Source organism: Lemur catta, chromosome 6, assembly GCF_020740605.2.
Source record: "Lemur catta isolate mLemCat1 chromosome 6, mLemCat1.pri, whole genome shotgun sequence".
Lineage (NCBI taxonomy): Eukaryota > Metazoa > Chordata > Mammalia > Primates > Lemuridae > Lemur > Lemur catta.
In genome coordinates, this window is record NC_059133.1 from 26,978,263 (window position 1) to 26,999,895 (window position 21,633).

A 21,633-nucleotide genomic window follows, 5' to 3' on the forward strand; every position below is an offset into this window, starting at 1 on the left:
GACATTTCCCAGCAATGATAATGCTAACTTTTCCTATTCAGAGACCCTCATTCTCAGATAAGGAAAATAAGAAGCTGGATTATTCAGTAGAAGTTTATTTGGATGAGTACAGAATCCATGCCAGTTATTTCCATAATTTTCATCTAGCCCATGATGAGATCCAATGAAACATTTCTTCTCCATGTCAGAAATAATCTCCTTAGGGGCTGTATTGTTCATATTCAACAAATTTACTATTTCTCTCCTTCAGACAGTGCTGGCCAGAATAATGAACTACTCTTTTGGGAGTCTAAATTTTCTAGGCTGTCATTCTTTTCATTTTCCTTTTTTGCCTTTTAGCTGAATTACCATCACAACTAAAGAGTCAAGAAGCTGCTTCCAAGGGCTTAGGAGGAACAATTTTCTTTCATTGTGCATTAAGATCACTTTTCCATCATGAAAACAACCAAAAGTAACTTCAATTTCTTGGGGTGGGGATCTCAAAGTGACACTATCCCTGTCCTAGGTGTATCTATACTAAAATATGCATTATTCTTCCTATAGGAACAATTATATCTTCATTCTACAATGAGTATCTATGAATCAACAAGGATCTCAGTGTACATACATGCTTTTACTTTCTCTTTTTTCAGGAATTTTCTTGACTGTCCTTATTTCCCAATTGCACATAAGAGCAAAGGAAATAACAATAAAACATTTCCACCTCTGCCTAAGTTGGGGTGTGAAGTCAAAATTGTAAAGAATGTGGCTGAGATAAACAACATATGAAGAAAAAAGAAAAACCTAGGCATTAAGACTGGTTAACTGATGATTTAGAGTTAATATGTGCTCAGGCAGGGATATCACCTGGTACACATCCAGGGAACACCATTCACATAGAATATCACATGAATAGTGCCTCTTGAAGTTGTGCAATAGAGTGGCTCTACCTCTGGGAGTATAATTCCATCTTTCCCTCAAATATAGAACATGCCTAACTCACATTCTTAAATCAGCAATAGATTCGAAGCCAGTTCCATCAAAGGAAGTCAAAGCACACATCTTTAATTTCCTTTCACAATATGTTTGCCCCTACAGTGAAGGTTCATTGGCAGGCATGGAGCTGTCTGAGCCATAACTAATTGATTTTCACACCTGCTCTCTCATGTACCTTTAACCCTGTTACAATATTTTCTTTTTTTTTTTCTCACCCTGATGTACAAAACAATACTCTTAACGTGTCATAAATTGCCACTGTTTACCTGTACCGATTCAACGATATTTATCAGAAGGCCTACTAACAGCTAGGCACACTGGGGCAGGAGCTGGGAATATAATGGTGAAAAAGAAAAGAGATATATAGTATTTACTCCCATGGGGAGATAGCTATTAATCAAATATTCACATGTACAACATAAAATCGGTATCAATTTTTGCTCTGTAACAGATAATCCCAAATTTTTGTAGCTTAAAACAACTATTTATTTAACTTACAGTTTTTTAGTTCTGCCATTTGGGCTCTGCTGTGCTTCTGGTTTGGACCAGGTTCACTCAAATACCTGTGATCAGCTGCTGGGTTGGTTCAGGGCTGGCTGGACTAGGTCGGCCTCAGCTGAGATGGTTTCCTCTTCACCACGTGCTCTCTCACCTTCCAAGAGACTGACCACACTCTGTTTATGATGACTAGGCAGGGTTCCTAGAAAGCAAATGGAAATTTTCAATGTTTCTGGAGGAAAAACCCTCAAAATTGACATAACATGAGCATATACTGTTGACTAAAACAAATTAGAGGGCTGGTCTAAACTTAAACTTCAAGGCATGAGAAATTAGGCTCTACCCTGTGGTTACAGTTGAAAAGTCATATTGCAAAAAGGCATGGATCCAAGGAAGAGAATAACTGCAGTAATTTTTAAAAATCTGCCACAAATGCAATAGTTGATATGCTGACAGGAAGTATACAATGCTGTGAGAGCCACCAAACACATTTGTCTCAGTCATGAGAAGTCTCCCTGAGGAAGTGACACTGGAACTGAATAGAAAGAACAAATAAGCAGTTAATTAGAAAAGCTAGGGAGAGGAGAGAATTCCAGGCAGAAAGACTAGTGCATGCAAATGTCCTACAGAAGAAGGAACATTGAGAGCATAAGAAACTAAAGACATCCAGTGAGCTTAAGTAGACGCAAAAGAGCACAATTGGTATGAGACGAAGGATGAGGACACTTAGAAAGGCCAAACTGTGTCCTGTAAGTCAAAGATTTTTAAACTTATTCTAAAAACAATAACAAACACTTTTCTTTTTTTGATTCTTTAATTTTTTGTTTTTAATTATTATGGGTACATAATAGTTGTATATATTTATAGGGTACATGTGATGTTTTGATATAGGTATACAATGTATATTAATCAAATTAGGGTAACTGGGGTATCCATCACCTCAGGCATTTATCATTTATTTGTATTAGAAACATTCCAGTTCTACTCTTGTAGTTATTTTAAAGTATATCCAAACTTATCATTGATTATAGTCACTTTGTTGTACTATAAAATATTATTTATCTAACTGTCTAACCTTTTATGGCACTTATTGTGTACCTGTCATTATTCTAAATGTTTTACACATTTTATATTTTAATCCTAACACAGCTGAACTATTTACACCAGGATTTTACAAATAGAGAAACTGAGGGTCAAGGAGGTAAAGTAACTTTCCAAAGTCTCATGGTGAGGTTAGATTCAAAGTCATCTAGCATGAATCTTTCTGCTTAGCCAATATGCTATAGTGTTTCTGGAAAGCCATTGTTCTTGTGGCTGATACCAACAATAAAAAGCCACTGAAAAAATTTAAGCAGGATTGACATGATCAGGTTGACTTTTTAGAAGTTTATTCTTCACTAATGATCAGGGAAATGCAAAGTAAAACCACAATGAGATTATCACCTCATACCTGTTAGAAAGGCTATCATCAAAAAGACAAAAAGTAACAAGTGTTGATGAGAATGTGGAGAAAAGGGAAGCCTTACACACTTACACACTGTTGTGGGAATGTCACTTAGCCATTAAGGAAAAAATATTTTTTTTAAATTAAAAGTTGAACTACCTTATGATCCAGCAATCTCACTACTGGGTATATATTTAAAGGAAATAAAATCAGTATGTTAAAGAGATATCTGCATCCCTGTGTTTATTGCAGCATTATTCACAATAGGTAAGATATAGAGTCAACCTATAAGTCATCCATCACTGGATGAATGGATGAAGAAAATTTGGAATGTCTACACATGGAGTACTATTTAGCCATAAAAAAGAATGAAATCCTGTCATTTGGGAGAATGTGGATGAACATTACCTTAAGTGACATAAGCCAGATGCAGAAAGACAAACACTGCATAATCTCCTTCATATGTGGAATCTAAAAGCTGATCTCATGGAAGGACAGACTAGAATGGTGGTTACCAGGGGATTAGGCGGTTAGGGAGAAAAAGGGGATGGGAGATGTTGATCAAAGGATATAAAATTACAGTTATACGGGGCGGGGGGGGGAAGCCCAGAATAGGTGAATACATAGAGAATAGGCAAATATACAGAGACCGAAAATTGATAAGTGATTACCTGGGGCCAGGGAGTGGGGAGGGGGAGAGGCACTGGGGAGAGAATTTGGGAATGACTGCTAATGGTTATGGAATTTGTCTTGGGTGATGAAAATGCTCTAAAATTGATTGTGTTGATGGTTGCCTAACTCTGTGAATATACTAAAAAAAACGTTGGCTTGTACACTTTAAATGAGTGAATTGCATGATATGTGAATTATATCTCAATAAAGCTGTTAAAAAAAAAAGAGTTCATTCTCACTGCATGTATACTGGAGGATATTCCAATTTCCTGTAAGTAGACTATTGCTATATTCCAGGCAAGAGAGGATAGTAATTTAGATTACGGTGATGGTGGTAGATAGGAGGCAAAAATAATGGCATTGAGAGATATTTAGAAAATGATATCCACAAATATTAATAAAATGGACAGTGGATCATAACTTAAGCATAATGTCTGGCATAGACATTCAGTCTGGTTGATTAGATAATTATAAAGACTGCAAGCTTTCTAAAATATAAAAATTCATCCATTTACTCAGTGGTCCTTTTATTCATTCATGAAGGTAGGGATCAAATCTGGGTAACTTAAATTCCTTCATAACACTTTTTCCATCATGCATATATTACATTTTCACTGAGGTCTTCACTGGAAACTTAGCTGTAGATTGACTGCTGAGATTTTTAAAAATCAAAATATCACAAAAAAAAAACAGATTGAGTTTTATTAATTCAAACACAATGCTGAATGGCAGCAAATGGTTTGTGATCACCATAAACAGGTATAATTAGCATGCTCAACAAGAAGTCTGTACTAAAGGGACTCAGTGGCACATGAAGCAATGAGTGAGAAGTATAATTGCTGTTTCTGAACACACAAATTCTTTATAATTTTATACTGAAATTGAGACAAATAAATTAAGGAGGCTTAATGGTAGCAATATAGTTATACAGATCATTTAGATATGCTTTTTGCTAAGGGACAAATGGATTTCATCAAAATTATTTTTAACCAAATGTTACTCTCATTTAAAATGGTACTAAGTGCTTTTATAGAGAGATTCCTTATTGACAACAATGCTGATTACTGGAAAATGAAGGTCTTAAATTTTTTTGCAGTATTATTAACAACATAAATATTACTAGCCAAAGTTTCAGTTCAATCTGGTAGAAGAAATGTAAGCAGATTATTTTCTACTGAGAGTCTTTATTTCTCCAGGGAGCAGAAACTTAATCTGAGACATTTCAGGGTCATTCTACCCCCTTTACCCTGAGATTGGATTGAGATACTGGGCTTTTCACACGGAGTCAAGGCTGTGCAGGGTGCAGAGGCTGAGGCAGATGTAAAGATTTTTTTTCTTGGCAATTATCTCTCCAGGCTGATATCTGCTGAGACCTCACTCTACCCAGGTCACTGTCTGGACTGTGTTCGACTGTCTGGACTATGTGTTCGTCATCTCTGGTATAGATTTACTCTTTCAGGACACCAATTGTGCTTCTAAGCACAGTCTACCATGACATAAATTATCTACAGTTCTAAAGCCAGGAAAACAAGAGAACAGAAATAAGACAACGTACCGCAAGCCAATCAAATCAAAGATGTACCCTTCTGGTACTAGGTCAAGACGACGTGCAAGTGCAGTGATGATTAAGATCAAAGTCATATGTAGTAGTGACTTTTGTATTATGTTGTTAAATTTTAGGGTAATATAATGAACAATTTAAAAAGTGCGTGCAGTAAGAAGCAAGTCAGAGTAAAACATGGAGGTAAAGGAAAAAGAATGGAGGAAAACTCTGGAAGAATTTATGAATATTTATATAAGTGTCTCCATTATATTTTCCTTTGAGTATTGCCAATTGTAGCTAGAGAAAAAGGGGCAGGGATATTTTCTGGCCATTTGTGTTTACGTTCAAATTTAGTTTTCTGCAACATAAGCATAAAAGTCTGCCACACGGACAGCCAGGTGGTTATGGTTCCCTGGCCTCATTATTTTGTATGCATTGCTTCACAACTTCATATCACAGTATGAAGATTGTTAAAAGAGAGAAAAAGACAGAAGCCTAAATCACTTCTATTTAATAGTGAGAATAAATGTGTCTACAAAGCAAAAGGCTCTCCAGGCACAGTACTTTGAGGTTACAGTTCTGCAATTGTGCTGAACTGAAAAGGCATTCCTTTTTCTTGGTTTTCAAAGTTGTTTCAGCATTCACATTTTATTTGCAAGTAAGCATGAACAAAACAGTTTCTGATAAACACAAAAACCGTTTTTGCCTCATTATACTGGATGACAAGTGAGATCTTACAGCTTCACACCAAATCAGTGGAAAAACAATTATCTGTAAAAAGTATGTGCAAACATTTTTCTTACAAAGCTAAAGATTCAACGCAACGTGTCTGGAATTTGTTTCTCCCTTTAGGCTGCCTCCATTCCATGAAACATCTGTCTCAATTTCCGCTCTTCCTGGAGCCTCCTTTTGGTCTCTTTGCAAATCCATTCCTTCTGAATCTGCCTCATTCTGACCCTACAGATGGAAACCGTATGTCTTTCTGTTTAAGGAAATGTACCCAATCTTCTCAGCTGGAGATTTCTGGCCAAGCTTTATAGTATCTTCATGTATGGCTTCTAAAGTACCCAATTCAGTATAATCTGCTTTTGGTGTGATTTCATGCTTTAAGTGATTTAAAGTAAGCATTAGCACATTCATTGATTCTTCTCAGAAAATCTCTGAAGTTAAGCATAGAGTTGTGAATTAGATATATTTTGGAAAGCAACCTTTAAAAAATTATATTTCAGTAGTACTTGTTGATTGCCTATTATGTTACAGACTAGAGGTACACAGATAAAATATATAACTCAAGAGTTTACCATCTAATAGGCTTGGGTAAGCACACGACTGATGCAACCAATACAATACAGTGCAGGAAAAGCTGAAATAGACTCTATGGAAGCACAGAAGAAAGCACAATTCAGAAATGTCAAATGACAAAGGAGAGTTTAGTGTCTCTTAAAAAGGATAATTTTCATCTGTGATTTGCAGTGTATTCAAATCTATCAAAAGTGACACTATATAGTCATAAGTCTATCTTTAAAATCTTATGGTTATCTGAAACATCCAGAAAATATCTGGTCTAATTACGTATTTATTTTAGAAATGAATAGTTTGCAAATCATTATGGCATTAAGTAATTTAGAAAGTAACTTGTGAGTTTCTTTGCCATTTTAATGAAAGCAAATAAAGAAGGGTGGAAAGGAGCAAGAAGCAATATTGATGTGGTCAAAGGAGAACCTGGGACTTCTGGGGATACTGTGAGTACACGGACCACAAAGGGTGGGTTCCTGATGTTACCACCCCAATTGTCTAGAGCAAATTTCCAGCCCAAGCTTACAAGGTCATCAGAGAGGTAGACATTTACTAAGTAATACAAAGGAATAGACATTGAGGGAAGGGAGGGTAGATCAGAGTAAGGCTTTGTTCTAAATCCAAAAAGTATTCTTAGAAGCAACGACTCATTACTTAAAATGAGCAAACAAGAAGAGAGAAAACAGGGTGAAATCTAAAATATAATCTCTGAAAAAAAATCTTTGAATAATTTTGCAATTTTATAAATGCTTCCTAGTGTCAACCCTCTCCAAAAGGTCAATCAGGCATATCAACATATCCAAATATCATTGCTAATATCTGTTATTCAAATAATATTGACAACATATGAGAAGTGGCATGTCATAATCAAATCATATAGTTTTTATGACACTATAATTTTCTTTTAGTAAAAAGGATACTTTTTAATCAAATGCCATTAGAGGAAGTATAAGTTGTTGGTAAGTAACAGAATATTTCAATCTAGGAAATCAAGGATTGACAGGACAGGAAAATACACATCAATTTCTTATTAGTTATTATCTTCCATGGGAGTAAAATTAGGGCTGGAGAGTGAAGGGGACTTCTGGATTTTACTCTGCATACTTCTGGATTAATTTGAATCTTTCACAACAATGATGTATTCTTATAATGCTATGTAGTATTAGAAAACAATACATAAGGCTTTTTAAACCTATGAAGTGCACAAACATAATATGATGTTAAAAGACAAAGAAGACAAAAAAAGAAAAAGGTAATAGAAACAATTTCTCAGATTTCAGAAACAGAATTAATTAAAACCAACAACAGTTACTAGAACCATGTATGCTCCCCCAAGCAAACAGGCTGGGCACATTGTGTTGAATCTCAGAACAGGACTGACCTCTTGTGGCAAATATGGGTACATTTTAAATCTGTGTCACTGCCACCCAGGGTGATTGAGAAGGTTGCCTGATGACATTCTGCATTTTTTCAGATTGAAATAGCGACAGTGATGCCTTCAGGGAACAGAGAGCTCCTCACTCCACCCCCACCGCCAGAAGAGGCCCAGGAGGAGGAAGAGGAGGAATCCACCCCCAGGCTGATCGATGGCTCTTCCCCACAGGAGCCCGAATTCACAGGGGTTCTGGGCCCGCACACCAACGAAGGTCTGTACATCAAACCTGAATTATAATTGAGTTCACTTCATCATCCCTCAAACTTGCCAAGCTCCAACTCCACAGGGAACCCATATGACCCAAGGAGAAAGTTTTGGAATAGGCTAGGTTTGAAGCAGGAGTTACACACATATTTTAGATTTAAATATAGAGCAGTTCTAATAACTCAGTTTCGGCCTGATGGAAATGATCAAATAACCAAAGATTTGGAGTGGAAATATTTGTCTGGCATCATTACTCAAAACTTTTGGGTGGAATGCATTTCTAGAACAAAGGGCTTTCATAGATGAAATCTATGTCTCTGAGATCAGGCTGCAGCAGTTCAAAGTGATAAGGTGAGAAGGAATGATGATGATAATAGTGGCAATTGTCATAACAATATTTTACATTGATTGAGCACATACTATCTGTGGACCTATGCTCAGCACTTCACATTATCTCGCTTGACTATTACAACCTTCCTGTGAGGGTGTTAGTTTTATTCTTTTCATTATCACTAAGCAAACTATAACTCAGAGAGGGTTATAATTTGCCAGAGATTACAAAGCTATCAGTACACTGGGTTGAAGCAAGCCTGTTCAGATTCTTGTCTGTATTTATTGGAAAAATAGGTTTCTCCTCCTCATTCAATCCTAGGAAACAACAGAGAAAGGAAAAGAGAAAAACATTCTGTAACATCAGATACCATTTTGCATGGCCTAAAGATAATCTAAACCAGAGCCTTTTAGTTAATGAGAAGGAATTCCTGGTGCTAAATGTGATTCTATGATTTGTCTATATTTATTATTAGAATCTGTCACTGTCAGCCTCAGGGGTACTCAAGAGGACTTTTACATACACAGAAAACAGCATAGTAAGGGAGTATAGAAAAATGAGGTGGGTTCTCATTGCAAAGATTTAGTGAATATTGAATATCTCTGTATTGTACAAGGAAAATTTGTTGAGTCAAAAATGGATAAACTCTTCTATCAATAATAGACTCAGGCCGGCGCGGTGGCTCACGCCTGTAATCCTAGCACTCTGGGAGGCCGAGGCGGGCGGATTGCTTGAGCTCAGGAGTTCGAGACCAGCCTGAGCAAGAGTGAGACCCCGTCTCTACTAAAAATAGAAAAGAAATTATACGGACAGCTAAAAACATATATATATACATAGAAAAAATTAGCCGGGCATGGTGGCACATGCCTGTAGTCCCAGCTACTCGGGAGGCTGAGGCAGGAGGATTGCTTGAGCCCAGGAGTTTGAGGTTGCTGTGAGCTAGGCTGACGCCACGGCACTCTAGCCCGGGCAACAAAGTGAGACTCTGTCTCAAAAAAAAAAAAAAAAAAAAAATAGACTCTTAATAATAACTAACATTTATTATACTCACTATGGGCCATGAATTACATTTATTCATTTAATCCTGACATCAACACTGTAAGGTAAGGTAAGTTCTAGTACCTTAGAACTTATTTTTCTGTAGATACAAAACATTTTTAAATGGCCACTGTTCTTGGATATTTCTGTCTAGTACAAGGAGAGAAACATCTAAACAAATGTAGAGGCAATACTGTGTTTTGCAAAAAGTCTATACAGAACATATTGGGAGACAAAAGAGAGGGAAGAGCAATATAATATAAGGCGAGACTAAGTAAGAATAAGAGTACAGGAGTCAAAACTGAGACAGAGCAGCCTAAGCATATGCATCTAAATCCCAGCTCTACAGTTTGCTGGATGTACACTCTTGAGCAAGGTGTTCAATATTTTGTGTGCCTTAGTTTCCCCATCTAAAAAAAGTACATAATAAATAATAGAACTTAACTTTATACAGTTGTTGTCAGAAGTAAATGAATGAACATAGTGCCTAGAGTATAGTAGGTATAATAAATGTTTATTATCAAGATCCTATTATTGATAGAGGTTATCCATATTTTTTTACTCTTAACAAATTTTTCAATGTACAATACTGTATTGTTAACTATAAATACTATGTTGTATAGCGGATCTCTACACCTTATTCATCTTGCATAATTGAAACTTTTCACTCCTTGAACAACTCTCCATTTCCCCTCCCCCACAACCCTTGGTAACCACTATTCTACTCTTTGCTTCTATGAGTTTTTAACTGTTCACTAATAAGTAATATTAAAAGTTGCCTTTTGCAATATACGTAACCTAAACTTTTGTACCACCATAATATGCTGAAATAAAAAAAAGAAAAAACACTCATAAAAGCACTCAAGAGAAAAAATGATACACCACAGCACAATAAAATATATATTATTAAAAAAAGTTACCTTTTATCAAATGCTTCATATATGCCAGTCACTTAAAGTTTTTTATGTACATTAACTCTCTGAAGAGAGTCACAACAACACTATGTACTAGGTACTGTTTTCTCCATTTTATAAATAAGAAAAATAAAACTCCAACATAGTATAAAATTTGTCTAAGATCATGGAGGTGGTACCTTCCATGTTTGGAATGCAAACAAAGATCATCACATCATAGTCAGTGTCTTCACAAAAAGAGGTAGGAAGATACACACACAGTGAGAAGGAAATGTAAATATTTGGCAGAAAGCACCCTAAATAGGAAAATTAAATATCCCTAGAACATTACTTACTTTTAAGTAATTTTACATCCTTTGAAAGTTGACCCATCTGGCATTAATACCTGGGGTCTTTCATCTGATCCAGGAATAGCAGAGAAGCATAATGCCCAATAGTTTTAAAAGCTTTAATCAAGTTATGACTCAATAATGTCAGTTTTGAAACAATATAAAATCTGAAATTTTTCTTCTTATTTTGTCTCTAAAGTAGTCCAAGGGTGAATAATGAAGTTAAAACTTTTATTCATAATTTAATTTTCAGAGAGGAAGCATAAATTAATAAAAGTTAAATAGTTTTGAAATATTTAGAACATTAAAAACCAAAATATAATATTTTTACCTTTAATAGAAATTTCTAAAATAATATTCTAGAGCCATGTAATGTAGGCTTGAGTTGTGAGTAGAAAAGCTAGAATTAAATTATAACCAATGTGAATATATATCAATTACCCTAGACAATTATTGCTAAATTAGCAAGACCATGAATAGATAGAAGAATCAAATATCTTACCTCTTACAATTTTTATGATGAGTAGAAAATATTAATTTATAATGATTGGAGAAATTAGCAAGTATTAAATATTTTACAGCTCCCCCTTAAAATTTTTTCCTGGCTTTTCATTCTTAAAATAGTTTTCATTCCTGAAGTTGTTACTGTAAATGATTTTGCTATTTAGTGATAGCAATAAGAACTTAGTTGGTGCATTATTAGTTCTTGATCACGAACCACAAATAGACTCTTTAACAAGGGTAACCAAATGTCCTGGTTTGTCTGGGTATGAGGAGTTTGGGAAATGAGTGTCTTTCAATGCTAAAGCCAGGAAAGTCCCAGGTCAACCAAGATGAATTGATCACGGAGCAATTCCAAGACATTTTAAAATTCCACCAATCTCCTCTTCTAATTTCTGTCATGGCTATTTCACTTTCTCCATTCATCTCTCATCTCACTACCTGTCTCTACCTTCTCCCGTAGAGCTCTCAGCTCATCAGATAACCTAATGTCCTACTTCACAGAGAAAGTGCAATCTCCCAGTCACTAGCTCCTGGGACTTTGTGTTTCCAGACATATAATCTACCTACATCTAGATCAATGCACTCTAATTCCCTCTTCTCCTACGGCGCAGAGACACTGTCTGTCCTTCCACACGTGAATGTGTATCCCTTCCACTGTGCTTTGAGTTCTATTTCCCACTGCCATCTCATGGTCCCTTTCATACTCAACTCTCCTCCTCTGGATCTCTCCCACTTTAATCACCCCCCTCCATCATACAAACCACAAACACATCTTCTTGCAGTTATAGCAATCTCTCTTTCCTCATTCTTCACCAACATCTCAAGCATTTTCTGTATTTGCTGTAATCATTCCCTGACCTTCAACTTCTGCCTTAGCTGACTGTTATCTGGCTTATGACCCCATCACTCCACAGATCTTGGAAGGTGTCTGATAATCATTGTAACAATTAATCCAAGTATATTTTTCAGTTAACTGATCTGACATCTCAGCAGCCTTAGGCTATTGATTATTTCCTTAAAACTCTCTCTCCACTTGGCCTTCATATTATTGCCTTATCCTGTTTTTCCTCCTTTCCTCTGGTCATTGATAACAACCATGCTATATTCGCTCAGTAGTTTACAATACATTTTTGAAATGTTACAAAGAATATATTAATTGTGGGGAAAACTTTGATATATTTGATTTTAATATTGCATTTGCAGAAAACTTTATAAGAAAATATAAATTATACCAATGTGGTCTGTGTGACACTCTAATCTTGTTTACCAAATATTCTTAACTATGTTATCTCTTAGAAATTGTTTTTGTTACTTACATATAATTTTATTTACCTCTGTCTTTTAGACTTTCCAACCTGCCTTTTGTGTACTTGTATAAGTACCACCGTATACTGTGATGACCATGAACTTGATGCCATTCCTCCATTGCCCAAAAACACTGCTTATTTCTATTCCCGCTTTAACAGAATCAAAAAGATCAACAGAAACGACTTTGCAAGCCTAAGTATGGATGACAGCATTAATGTCCTCTTCTTTACAGACTTATTTAAAATTTTTACAGTGTAAAATGTTGGTACTTAGAATGAAATTTAAATGCCAAAATATGGCTCATAAATCAAGTATTTTTTTCTTCTTTAAATATGAGGGTTTGCTTTAATAATGATAAACCTAAAATTAAATATAAATCATAAATAATTATATTTTATATTCTAGGACTTTTTCTCATGTTAATGACATTAAGAGTAAAATGTTATGGTCATATATTTATGAAGAGTTGGCTTTTTTGAATAAGCTTTCATTAAAGCATCATTGCTCTGTGATTAATGAATGTAAGCTGAAATTCTGACTATAGTTATTGCCAACTGAGAAGAATTTTGGTACGTGTCTTCATAAAGTGTTTAATCATTTGAAGATTTTTTTAAATGCCTGTATCTTTGACTATTAGAAAATACAACACTCTTTCATTACTGAGAAAAACATTTTTAAATAGTAGAATCCAAAGTTTATGAAGAATATGGAGAAAAGACCAGCTATTTTAAATATAACGTCCCAATTTCTTTGCCAAAGTTAAAGTTTTTGTAAGTGCATAAATATGAATAGTGTTAGGAGGAAACGATTTTTTATAAAACAGTTAGAAAGATAATTGTTTCATTAACTGTCCATTGCCAATTAAATTCATATTTATATTTGCTATATGTGGGAACATTTATGTTCATATTTTATGTGAGCAAACATATTCAAGAATATTTAACTTATTCTTTTTTTTCTTCTAGATGATTTAAGAAGGATTGATATGACATCAAATTTAATCTCTGAGATTGATGAAGATGCATTCCGAAAGCTGCCTCAACTTAGAGAGCTTGTTCTGCGTGACAACAAAATACGGCAGCTCCCAGAATTGCCAACCACTTTGACATTTATTGATATTAGTAACAATAGACTTGGAAGGAAAGGGATAAAGCAAGAGGCATTTAAAGTAAGTTTGAAATTTTATATGAAAGACTTTCATCTTCCCATTTCATTCACTAGCCTTTTTATTTCTGTAAGAGGATTTAATGTAATGAGACTTTTAACTTCCAAAATAAATGTCACAGCCATATCTATCATACGTTTGAGAAATAACTGTTCAGGTACATTCTGAGGTTGGTCAAGCACCAAGAACAGAAAGTACAACTAGAATAAGAAGTAGGTGTCTGCCTGGAGCACCAGTCTACAAGGAGCACCTGAAAGTGGTGCAAGCCCGAGAATTTGTGTTTACCAAGCCCTCCACTCAGGAAAAGTACTTTATGTGGTTAAAAGGATCATTACTTGGGCAAGGTGCAGGTGACATCCTGAGGACAGAAGCTCCTAAAAGACCTTGTAAAGAGGATGGATTCAGACAACCTTAGGGATTTTATTTTCTAAGTGAAATAAGCAGGTTTGGGGTTAGCAGACTTGCTTGGAACAACAGTATAGAGTCCAAGAATAGTAACCAACTGGTTTTCTTACCCATACTTACTGCAGCCAAGCTGCTCTTCTAAATATACATTGAACAAATAATTTTAAAATATTCTTTGAAGGGATATGGAATTATTCCCAGGGAGGTCACAGGAGTTAGTGTGGCCTCATCCCCACCAGGTCATGGTGAAATCCTGTTTCTCTGGTAGACCTCCTATGACACCACTAATGGTGGCTGGGGGTACCTCATTATATCCTGGCAAGGGTCAAAGTCTAGTCTGTCCGCCCCACCTCTATTGGCATGGGTGGTGGGGAGTGACAGTTTATTCTGGTGTGTTTGGCTAGAATAGACCCGTTATTGTCTACATGTTTTCTGTCTTGGTAGGTTGCCCCTTTCCTGGTACTTGGGCTACCAAGCTGTTGTTGAGGAGAAATTCTCATTTCTCTCTGTTATGAAATCAGAGAAATTCTTGCTATGTCTCACAAAAATCTTCAAAATCCCACTGCAGAACATCTTCCGTTGGAAGAAGCTGCCTTGCTAGAATTGAAAAGAACTGAACAAAATAAGGTTCTTCCTGGAGATTGAGAACACATTTCATTTTCATGAAGAAATATTTGCTGATGGCCAATTTTTCCAAAACTCATTTGAATTGTCTAGTAACTTAGAAAACTAATCTGCCTCAACTGTATAAAGCAAGACCTGGACAGGCACATGTTATTTTACAAATATTTGCATGGAGAAAGAATGGAAAATATAACTGTGGCACCACTAATTTTTATTAAGTCCCTACATTTGGAATGTTTACAGGATATGTATGATCTCCATCATCTATACCTCACTGATAACAACTTGGACCACATTCCTCTGCCCCTCCCAGAAAACCTACGGGCCCTTCACCTCCAGGTAGGATTCTACTCATAAGGTGCGCCCAAAAGCTTTGGGGCAAACAAAAACCAAACAGAGGAAGTCAGGACACAAAAATCTGTCCATAATGGCATGCGGACATACTATGACAATTTTCCTTCTTTTTCTTCTATCTCTCTCATTCGTTCTCTCTCTCAATCTGACTGCAAGATATTTATACATTCATAGCCCTATCTCTCTTGATTTATTTCTGATAATCTTAGTCTTTATTTTTATTCATTTTAAATCAAAATCCATACTTGTAGCATACAAAGCTTCTTTTAAAATAAATCAAAATCTTCGCCTGATGAAGAAATATGTAGGGATTAAAAGTGAGAGAGAAAAAGGAAAAAGAAAAATTTAATTTGACTTCTAGCATTCAGGGTGGAAAAATGTCAATTTCAGGTTTTGATTTTAGATTTTATGTATTGAATTAAATTAAATCCTAAGGCATTCCTATGTGCTGAGAGATGACAAGCTTCCATCTCTCTGGACAGAGAGAGTGCAGTTGTTATTTTTTTGACCAACATATTTGGAAGTTTGAGTTATTTTAAATCCTATTACACCACATTTTATCTTTGAAGTAATTGAGTAAAAGCACATTTTTCAAAATTGTTATGATCTAATAGTTTCTAAATATATTTAATTTTCATCCATATGATTAAAAATTGTTCAATTAAACAAACATTTTTGTTGAAAAAAGAAAGATAAATTATTTCTTATTTCAGATGGGGTAACTTTTGTTCTACAGCTGTAATCAGCTTTCTCTAATAATTTCATCTGCTATATGGAATAAAATGTAGAGAACATAAACATTTTATGCACAAGGAAATAGTCATAGTCCAATATTAAAAATTTTTAGCAGAAAAAGTACAAACCACTACAAGAAGTGATTTTGCCATATAAGAGCATGTCTGATTCCTGTGTTTTTCCCTGTGGATTCTGTAAATATTCACCTCTGTATATTTTCTTTTCTTCCTATGAAAATATATTTTCCATACTTTTTGGTGTATTTTTGTATATATCTTCCTGAGTCTTGGATACCTATTTTTTTTGCAAGTTTTTCTGACTGTATTTATTCCTTAATGTATATATCCTTTCAAGCCCTCATGTTGTTTCTAGATGGCTTTCTCTTTGCCTCTTTTTTTCTAGGAATAAATTCCTGTGCATATGAATATTTCTTGCCTTATTTATGATTGGAGGGAGAATTTTCAAGGGAATCCTTGAAGAAATTTTGGAATTTTTTCCAATTATGAATTAACTTTTATTACTCTTTTCTGTGATGATATTGGTCCCACAAAGTAAGCAGGTCTCTGCTGTTATATTTAAACACGTTTCTGGATATGAAATATGAGTTTTTTAAATGTAATTGGCTTTACATTCCCATTCTAAATTTTGAAAATCATTAAGCATACCTTTTAAAATATTTTTCTGTTGAGGCTACCTCACCAACATCCAGTATATAACTGCTTTTAATTTACACCTACTTGCTTGGCTAAAATAGATAATTACAAGTGTTGGTTAGGATGCAGAGAAAATTAAAACCTTCATATATTGTTGGTGAAAGTGTAAATTGGTACAGCTACTTTGGAAAACAGTTTAACAGTTCCTCAAAATGTTAAACATAGATTTACTAAATCACTCAGCAATTCAATGTCCAGGTGTATACACAAAAGAACTAAACACATGTCCACACAAAACTTGTATACAAATGTCCCTCGAGGCATTATTCATAAGAGCCAAAATTTGGATTCAGAAATAATCTAAATTTCCATTAACTGATGAATGGATAAACAAATTTGTTAGATCTATACAACGGAATACTATTGGACAATAAAAAAGAATGAAATGCCAACAAACACCACAACACATACGAACTTTGAAAACATGATGCTAAATGAAAGAATTTAGTCACAAAAGATAGTGTATTATATGATTCTATTTATGTGAAATGCTCAGAATAGGAAAATCCATAGAAACAGAAAGTAGACTAGCAGTTGCCAGGGTTTAGGGAGATGGGAATGTGTATGGTTTTTCCCTGGGGAGTGTTGAAAATGTTCTAAAATTAGATTGCGGTGTTGGTTGCACAACTCTGGATATATTAAATATCATTGTACTAAACCATTTAAGTGGGTGAATTTCATGGTATGTGAAACATATTTAGTAAAGCTATTTAAAAATCCAGCCCTGGGCCCTGTTTATTTTTCTAATATTTGCCCCCTCCCTCCTCCACTTCACTTCATCCACATTGACTTGAATAGCGAATGCTGAGGAAGCGATATTCCATGATAATGTCTCAGGACTTTGAACTTGATGTTCTCTCTGCCTAGGATGTTCTTCCCTTGGGTCTTTCCATGTCCCTGTCTTCTTGTCATTCCATTCTCAGTTCAATTGCAAACTCTTAAGATAATTTTACACAGTCACCAACCTTTCTTCATAAAACTCATCATTTTTGGAAATAAATTTTTTAAAAATTTATTTTATTACCTCTTTATCTTATATTTCCCTTACTGAAGTGTAGGCTCTATTAGGGCAAGAGCATGTCTACTTTTTTAATGGACTTATCTCCATTGCCTAGAAATGCTTGGCATATATATTGTGTAGTTCTGATTGAGGGAAGGAACAAAAGAATAAAAACAAGAGTGAGGTAAAATGAACTAGGGTATCAATCAGTACTAAGAATATATTATATGTTTTCTCATAATTTATTTTCATCTTTTTTAGAATAACAACATTCTGGAGATGCATGAAGATACTTTCTGCAATGTTAAAAATTTGACTTATATTCGTAAGGCACTAGAGGACATTCGATTGGATGGAAACCCTATCAATCTCAGCAAAACTCCTCAAGCATACATGTGTCTACCTCGTTTGCCTGTTGGGAGCCTTGTCTAATTTCAGATAATGGTTAGCATTAGAGGCCTACCGTAGCAAAACAATTCTTACTGCTTTCTTCAAAAACAAAACTCAGCATGATGCTTTCAAACTGTGTTCTGAAAGATTGAAATGGTTACATAAAATATTTAATACAACTCAAAGTGTTAAATTATGATGGAAATTTAATAATTTAAGAAAACATTAAATGGGTTAGGAATAAACCTACAAGATATACAGAAAGAACAAAACTAAGTGATACAAAATATTTCACAGATATTCTTATAAATCATATACGACTTGCAAATTTTAGGGGTTCATATCCTCTATAATTTCAAATTAAGTATGTAATAAAGTTTAAAAACACTTTAGCTATTTTGCCAAGATTTAGATATTTTTAATTAAACTTTTGCATTCCTTTTTTTCACTAAAGCATGTTTTTTTTTCCTAATTCATTAAAGCATGAAGAAAAGAATAAATGTATTTGAAAATTACAATGGCCTTGTGGGAAAATATTCATTATAATCACACTACGCAAGTAACCATATACAACAATAATATACATAACTTTCACCTTTTGAATGATAACATTTTATCATTTTAAAGACCTATCAACTCCTTTTAGACCTCTGGTAAACTGATTTGTTACTTGGTGTATTTATGTGCCTGCAAAAGATGAAATAAAATATAGAAAATATAGAAGATGATATGATAACTACATTAGAGAAGGTGTTAAGGAATATCTTCTAAGAAGAGTTGATCTTTCCAAAATGTATAATCATAATACAGGCACATGGTTAAAAACTAAATGACTAAAGAGTATCCAATGAAAGGTGAATTTCCTTCCAGCTGCAAGAGCCCAAGTTCTACTCCCTAGAAATAATGTTTTCTTGTATACCTTTACGTAGTTTTCCATGAGGAAAAAAAAAAAACCTAACATATATGTAATATCTTTTTTTACACAAATATAAATGTGCATGTGCTACACATATATACATTTCACCATTATGTATCTATACATAAAAACATGCATTCTTAAGTACAAACAATAATCATCATTCTGAACCTTGCTTGTTTCACTTGAAAATATTTCTTGGTGATCTTTCCATATCAGCACATACAGCTCTATTGATTCTGAAAACCACATATCAGTATGTAACATGTATGCATGATATTTGTACTTGTGTGAAAACTACACAGAATAAACTTTCTTTTTAAAAAAAATATATATGGAAGTAAAAGAATTTATTTTATCCTTTTAGGAGGACAGAGAGAAAGGGAGAAAGATAATGAAAGGGAGAGAGAGAGATGGCATGGCATCCCAAAGAAAGAGAAGGGAGATGCCAGCCAGAATACCCTTGCTTGAACACAAATAACTTTGTGTACATGTGAAAGAACATCTATAGATAAATTTCATAGAAGTAGAATTCTGGGTCAAATATTATTTTAAATTTTAATAAATGTTACTAAATTGCCCTTCAAAGGTATTATACCCACTTACACTTTCACCAACAATGTGGGGAAGAATATGATTCTCTACAACCTCACTAAGATGAAAAGTTTGTTATTAAATCTATCTCTGAACTAATATATTTTTTAAAAAATGAGACAATTGGGAATACACTTCCTCCAATATTTAAAAATACTACATATACATGTTTCAATTATATTTCAATCAAATATATTTCTACATCTAAATTATCTGAATTTCTTTTCATTGCTCCACACCATTTATTATATGCCATTATACATAGATACTATGGACAAATCCAAAATTTCTAAAATATAACAATTAGGGAGCATTGTTCTAATATGTCTGTACGTTAGATGCATAAGCATTTTCCTGTGTCAATTTAAAAGTGCAAATATTAATATGTCTTTAATAACAAAAAGTATAGTTAATTTGCTTGAGACCTATGGAGCATTTAATCATGCATTTAATCAGAGTTTGTATCTCCCAAAGTTGAAAAGCTTAAAATAGAATAACCATCCAACCATCAAGTGCCAAAAACCAGTGTCATTTAAAAATTGGTTGAGTTCTTGTTTTGACTTTTTAGATATACTCCTTCATAACTACATGACTGGGAACCAGATTAAAAGCTAAATTTTATTCTAATGTTGTATATCTACATTAGATTTCTACTGAGGCCAGACAAAAATTGCCCCCAAATTGTGGGCCCCTCATATCTTCTGGAGGATGCCCACATTCCTCATTACATGACCCCTTCCATTTTCACAGCCAACAATGGCATGTCAAATCCTTTGTGCTTTTAATCTGTATTTCCTCTTCTGCTGCTATCCAGAGAAAATTCTCTGCTTTTAAAGTGCTCATTGGATAAGGTCAGGCCCACCTTATTAACCAACCATATTTTAAGATCACATGATTTGTGACTTTAACGACATCTAAAAAAATTTTAAAGACAGTACTACTTAGAGGAATGTTTGAATAATCACAAGACAGGAATCACAAACAGCCATTTTAAAATTCTATCTACCACAGTCTCAAGTCCTAATAGTATTTTTTTTATTTCAGAAACAAAAATATATAAATAAATGCCTAACACGGCCTAAAAAAAACGTCCTAATAGTATTAAGCAAACAGTGATTCACTGTAAATGACTTTTCTTCTCTACCCTTAAACACATAGAAAATAGTGAAGGTAGCTTAGCAACATTTAATGAAGCCATTTTACTGTCATATCTTAGACATGGAATAGTTATTCTTTGGTCATGTCTTCATGTGGACAAAGAAACAGACGAAGAATATCCCTGACTTTTCCAGTTCTGGTTTGCAATGAGGCAGCCAAATGGATGATTTGGTTTTGATTCATTTGTTACAGTTCAAAAAAAAGGATTGCATTGATCCTTCAAAAAATTCAGTTATTTTAAACATATAGACATATGTTTAGCCAACACTATCTTCAATTGTTACTTTTGTTGGCATTTGTGGGAAATATGAAGAAAATTAACATGGGAAAAAGAAAAATCACTTGTTTTGTCTTACTGTGTATGCAATTTAATTAGGTTAAACGATTAGTACTGTCAGTGGACAAATCAGTAGCTCCCGGAATGTCCATAGAGTTATTATTACAACTTTGCACAAGGTTATTTAAAATAATAAGAACTACGCCACATCATTGCTATAGAACAGAAGATGTTAAAATTGAAGAGACCACAAAAGAATATATTTCAGTGGATAGTGTCAGAAAATCATTTTTAGGCCTTGAGATTAACTTTGAAGCATACTAAATGCTATCTTAAAGTTAGTCCATTGTTATAATAGCAACCAATTATTGGGTACAAACTATGTGCCAGGCACTCTACTAAAGTGTTCAGTATGTATTAATTCACAGCATCCTAGGAGCTGGGGATAATAATTATTCCAACTCACAAAGCAGAGGAGAGAGCTTAAATAACTTGTCCAAGGCCAACAGCTGATTCCTATATCCTGTGCTATTCTACTCCATTGTTGTGCCTCAAATACCACAGGCATGCCTTTTTCCTGTTTTGTAATGCAAGAAAATTGTGGATAGGCTGGACAGAAATGCAAAGATCAGCCGTTGTCTTTTTGTATGCAACAGTGACTTCCAAATGACCAAGGGCCTTTTTTCAAGTCACAATGGAGGAACAATTTCTGGAGTAAGTCCTCCAAATACCTGGCCTCCAGAAAATCAGCAGAAAGGCCAATTGAGATCCTTAGGGCCACAGGGTTAAAAGGAGACTCCTGGCAGGCTGT

General features: G+C 34.5%; 1 protein-coding gene across 1 annotated transcript in view; it reads left to right on the forward strand.

The window, feature by feature from the left end:
* Positions 1–18,392, forward strand: part of EPYC (epiphycan) — a 34,726-nt gene extending 16,334 nt beyond the window's left edge. The window contains exons 3-7 of the mRNA XM_045555124.1: positions 7,903–8,074; positions 12,529–12,687; positions 13,457–13,659; positions 14,929–15,024; positions 17,749–18,392. Of these exons, the coding sequence (XP_045411080.1) occupies positions 7,903–8,074; positions 12,529–12,687; positions 13,457–13,659; positions 14,929–15,024; positions 17,749–17,919 (801 nt within the window). The 3' untranslated portion in view covers positions 17,920–18,392. The remainder of the gene's footprint in view (positions 1–7,902; positions 8,075–12,528; positions 12,688–13,456; positions 13,660–14,928; positions 15,025–17,748) is intronic.
* Positions 18,393–21,633: the final 3,241 nt, after the last annotated feature.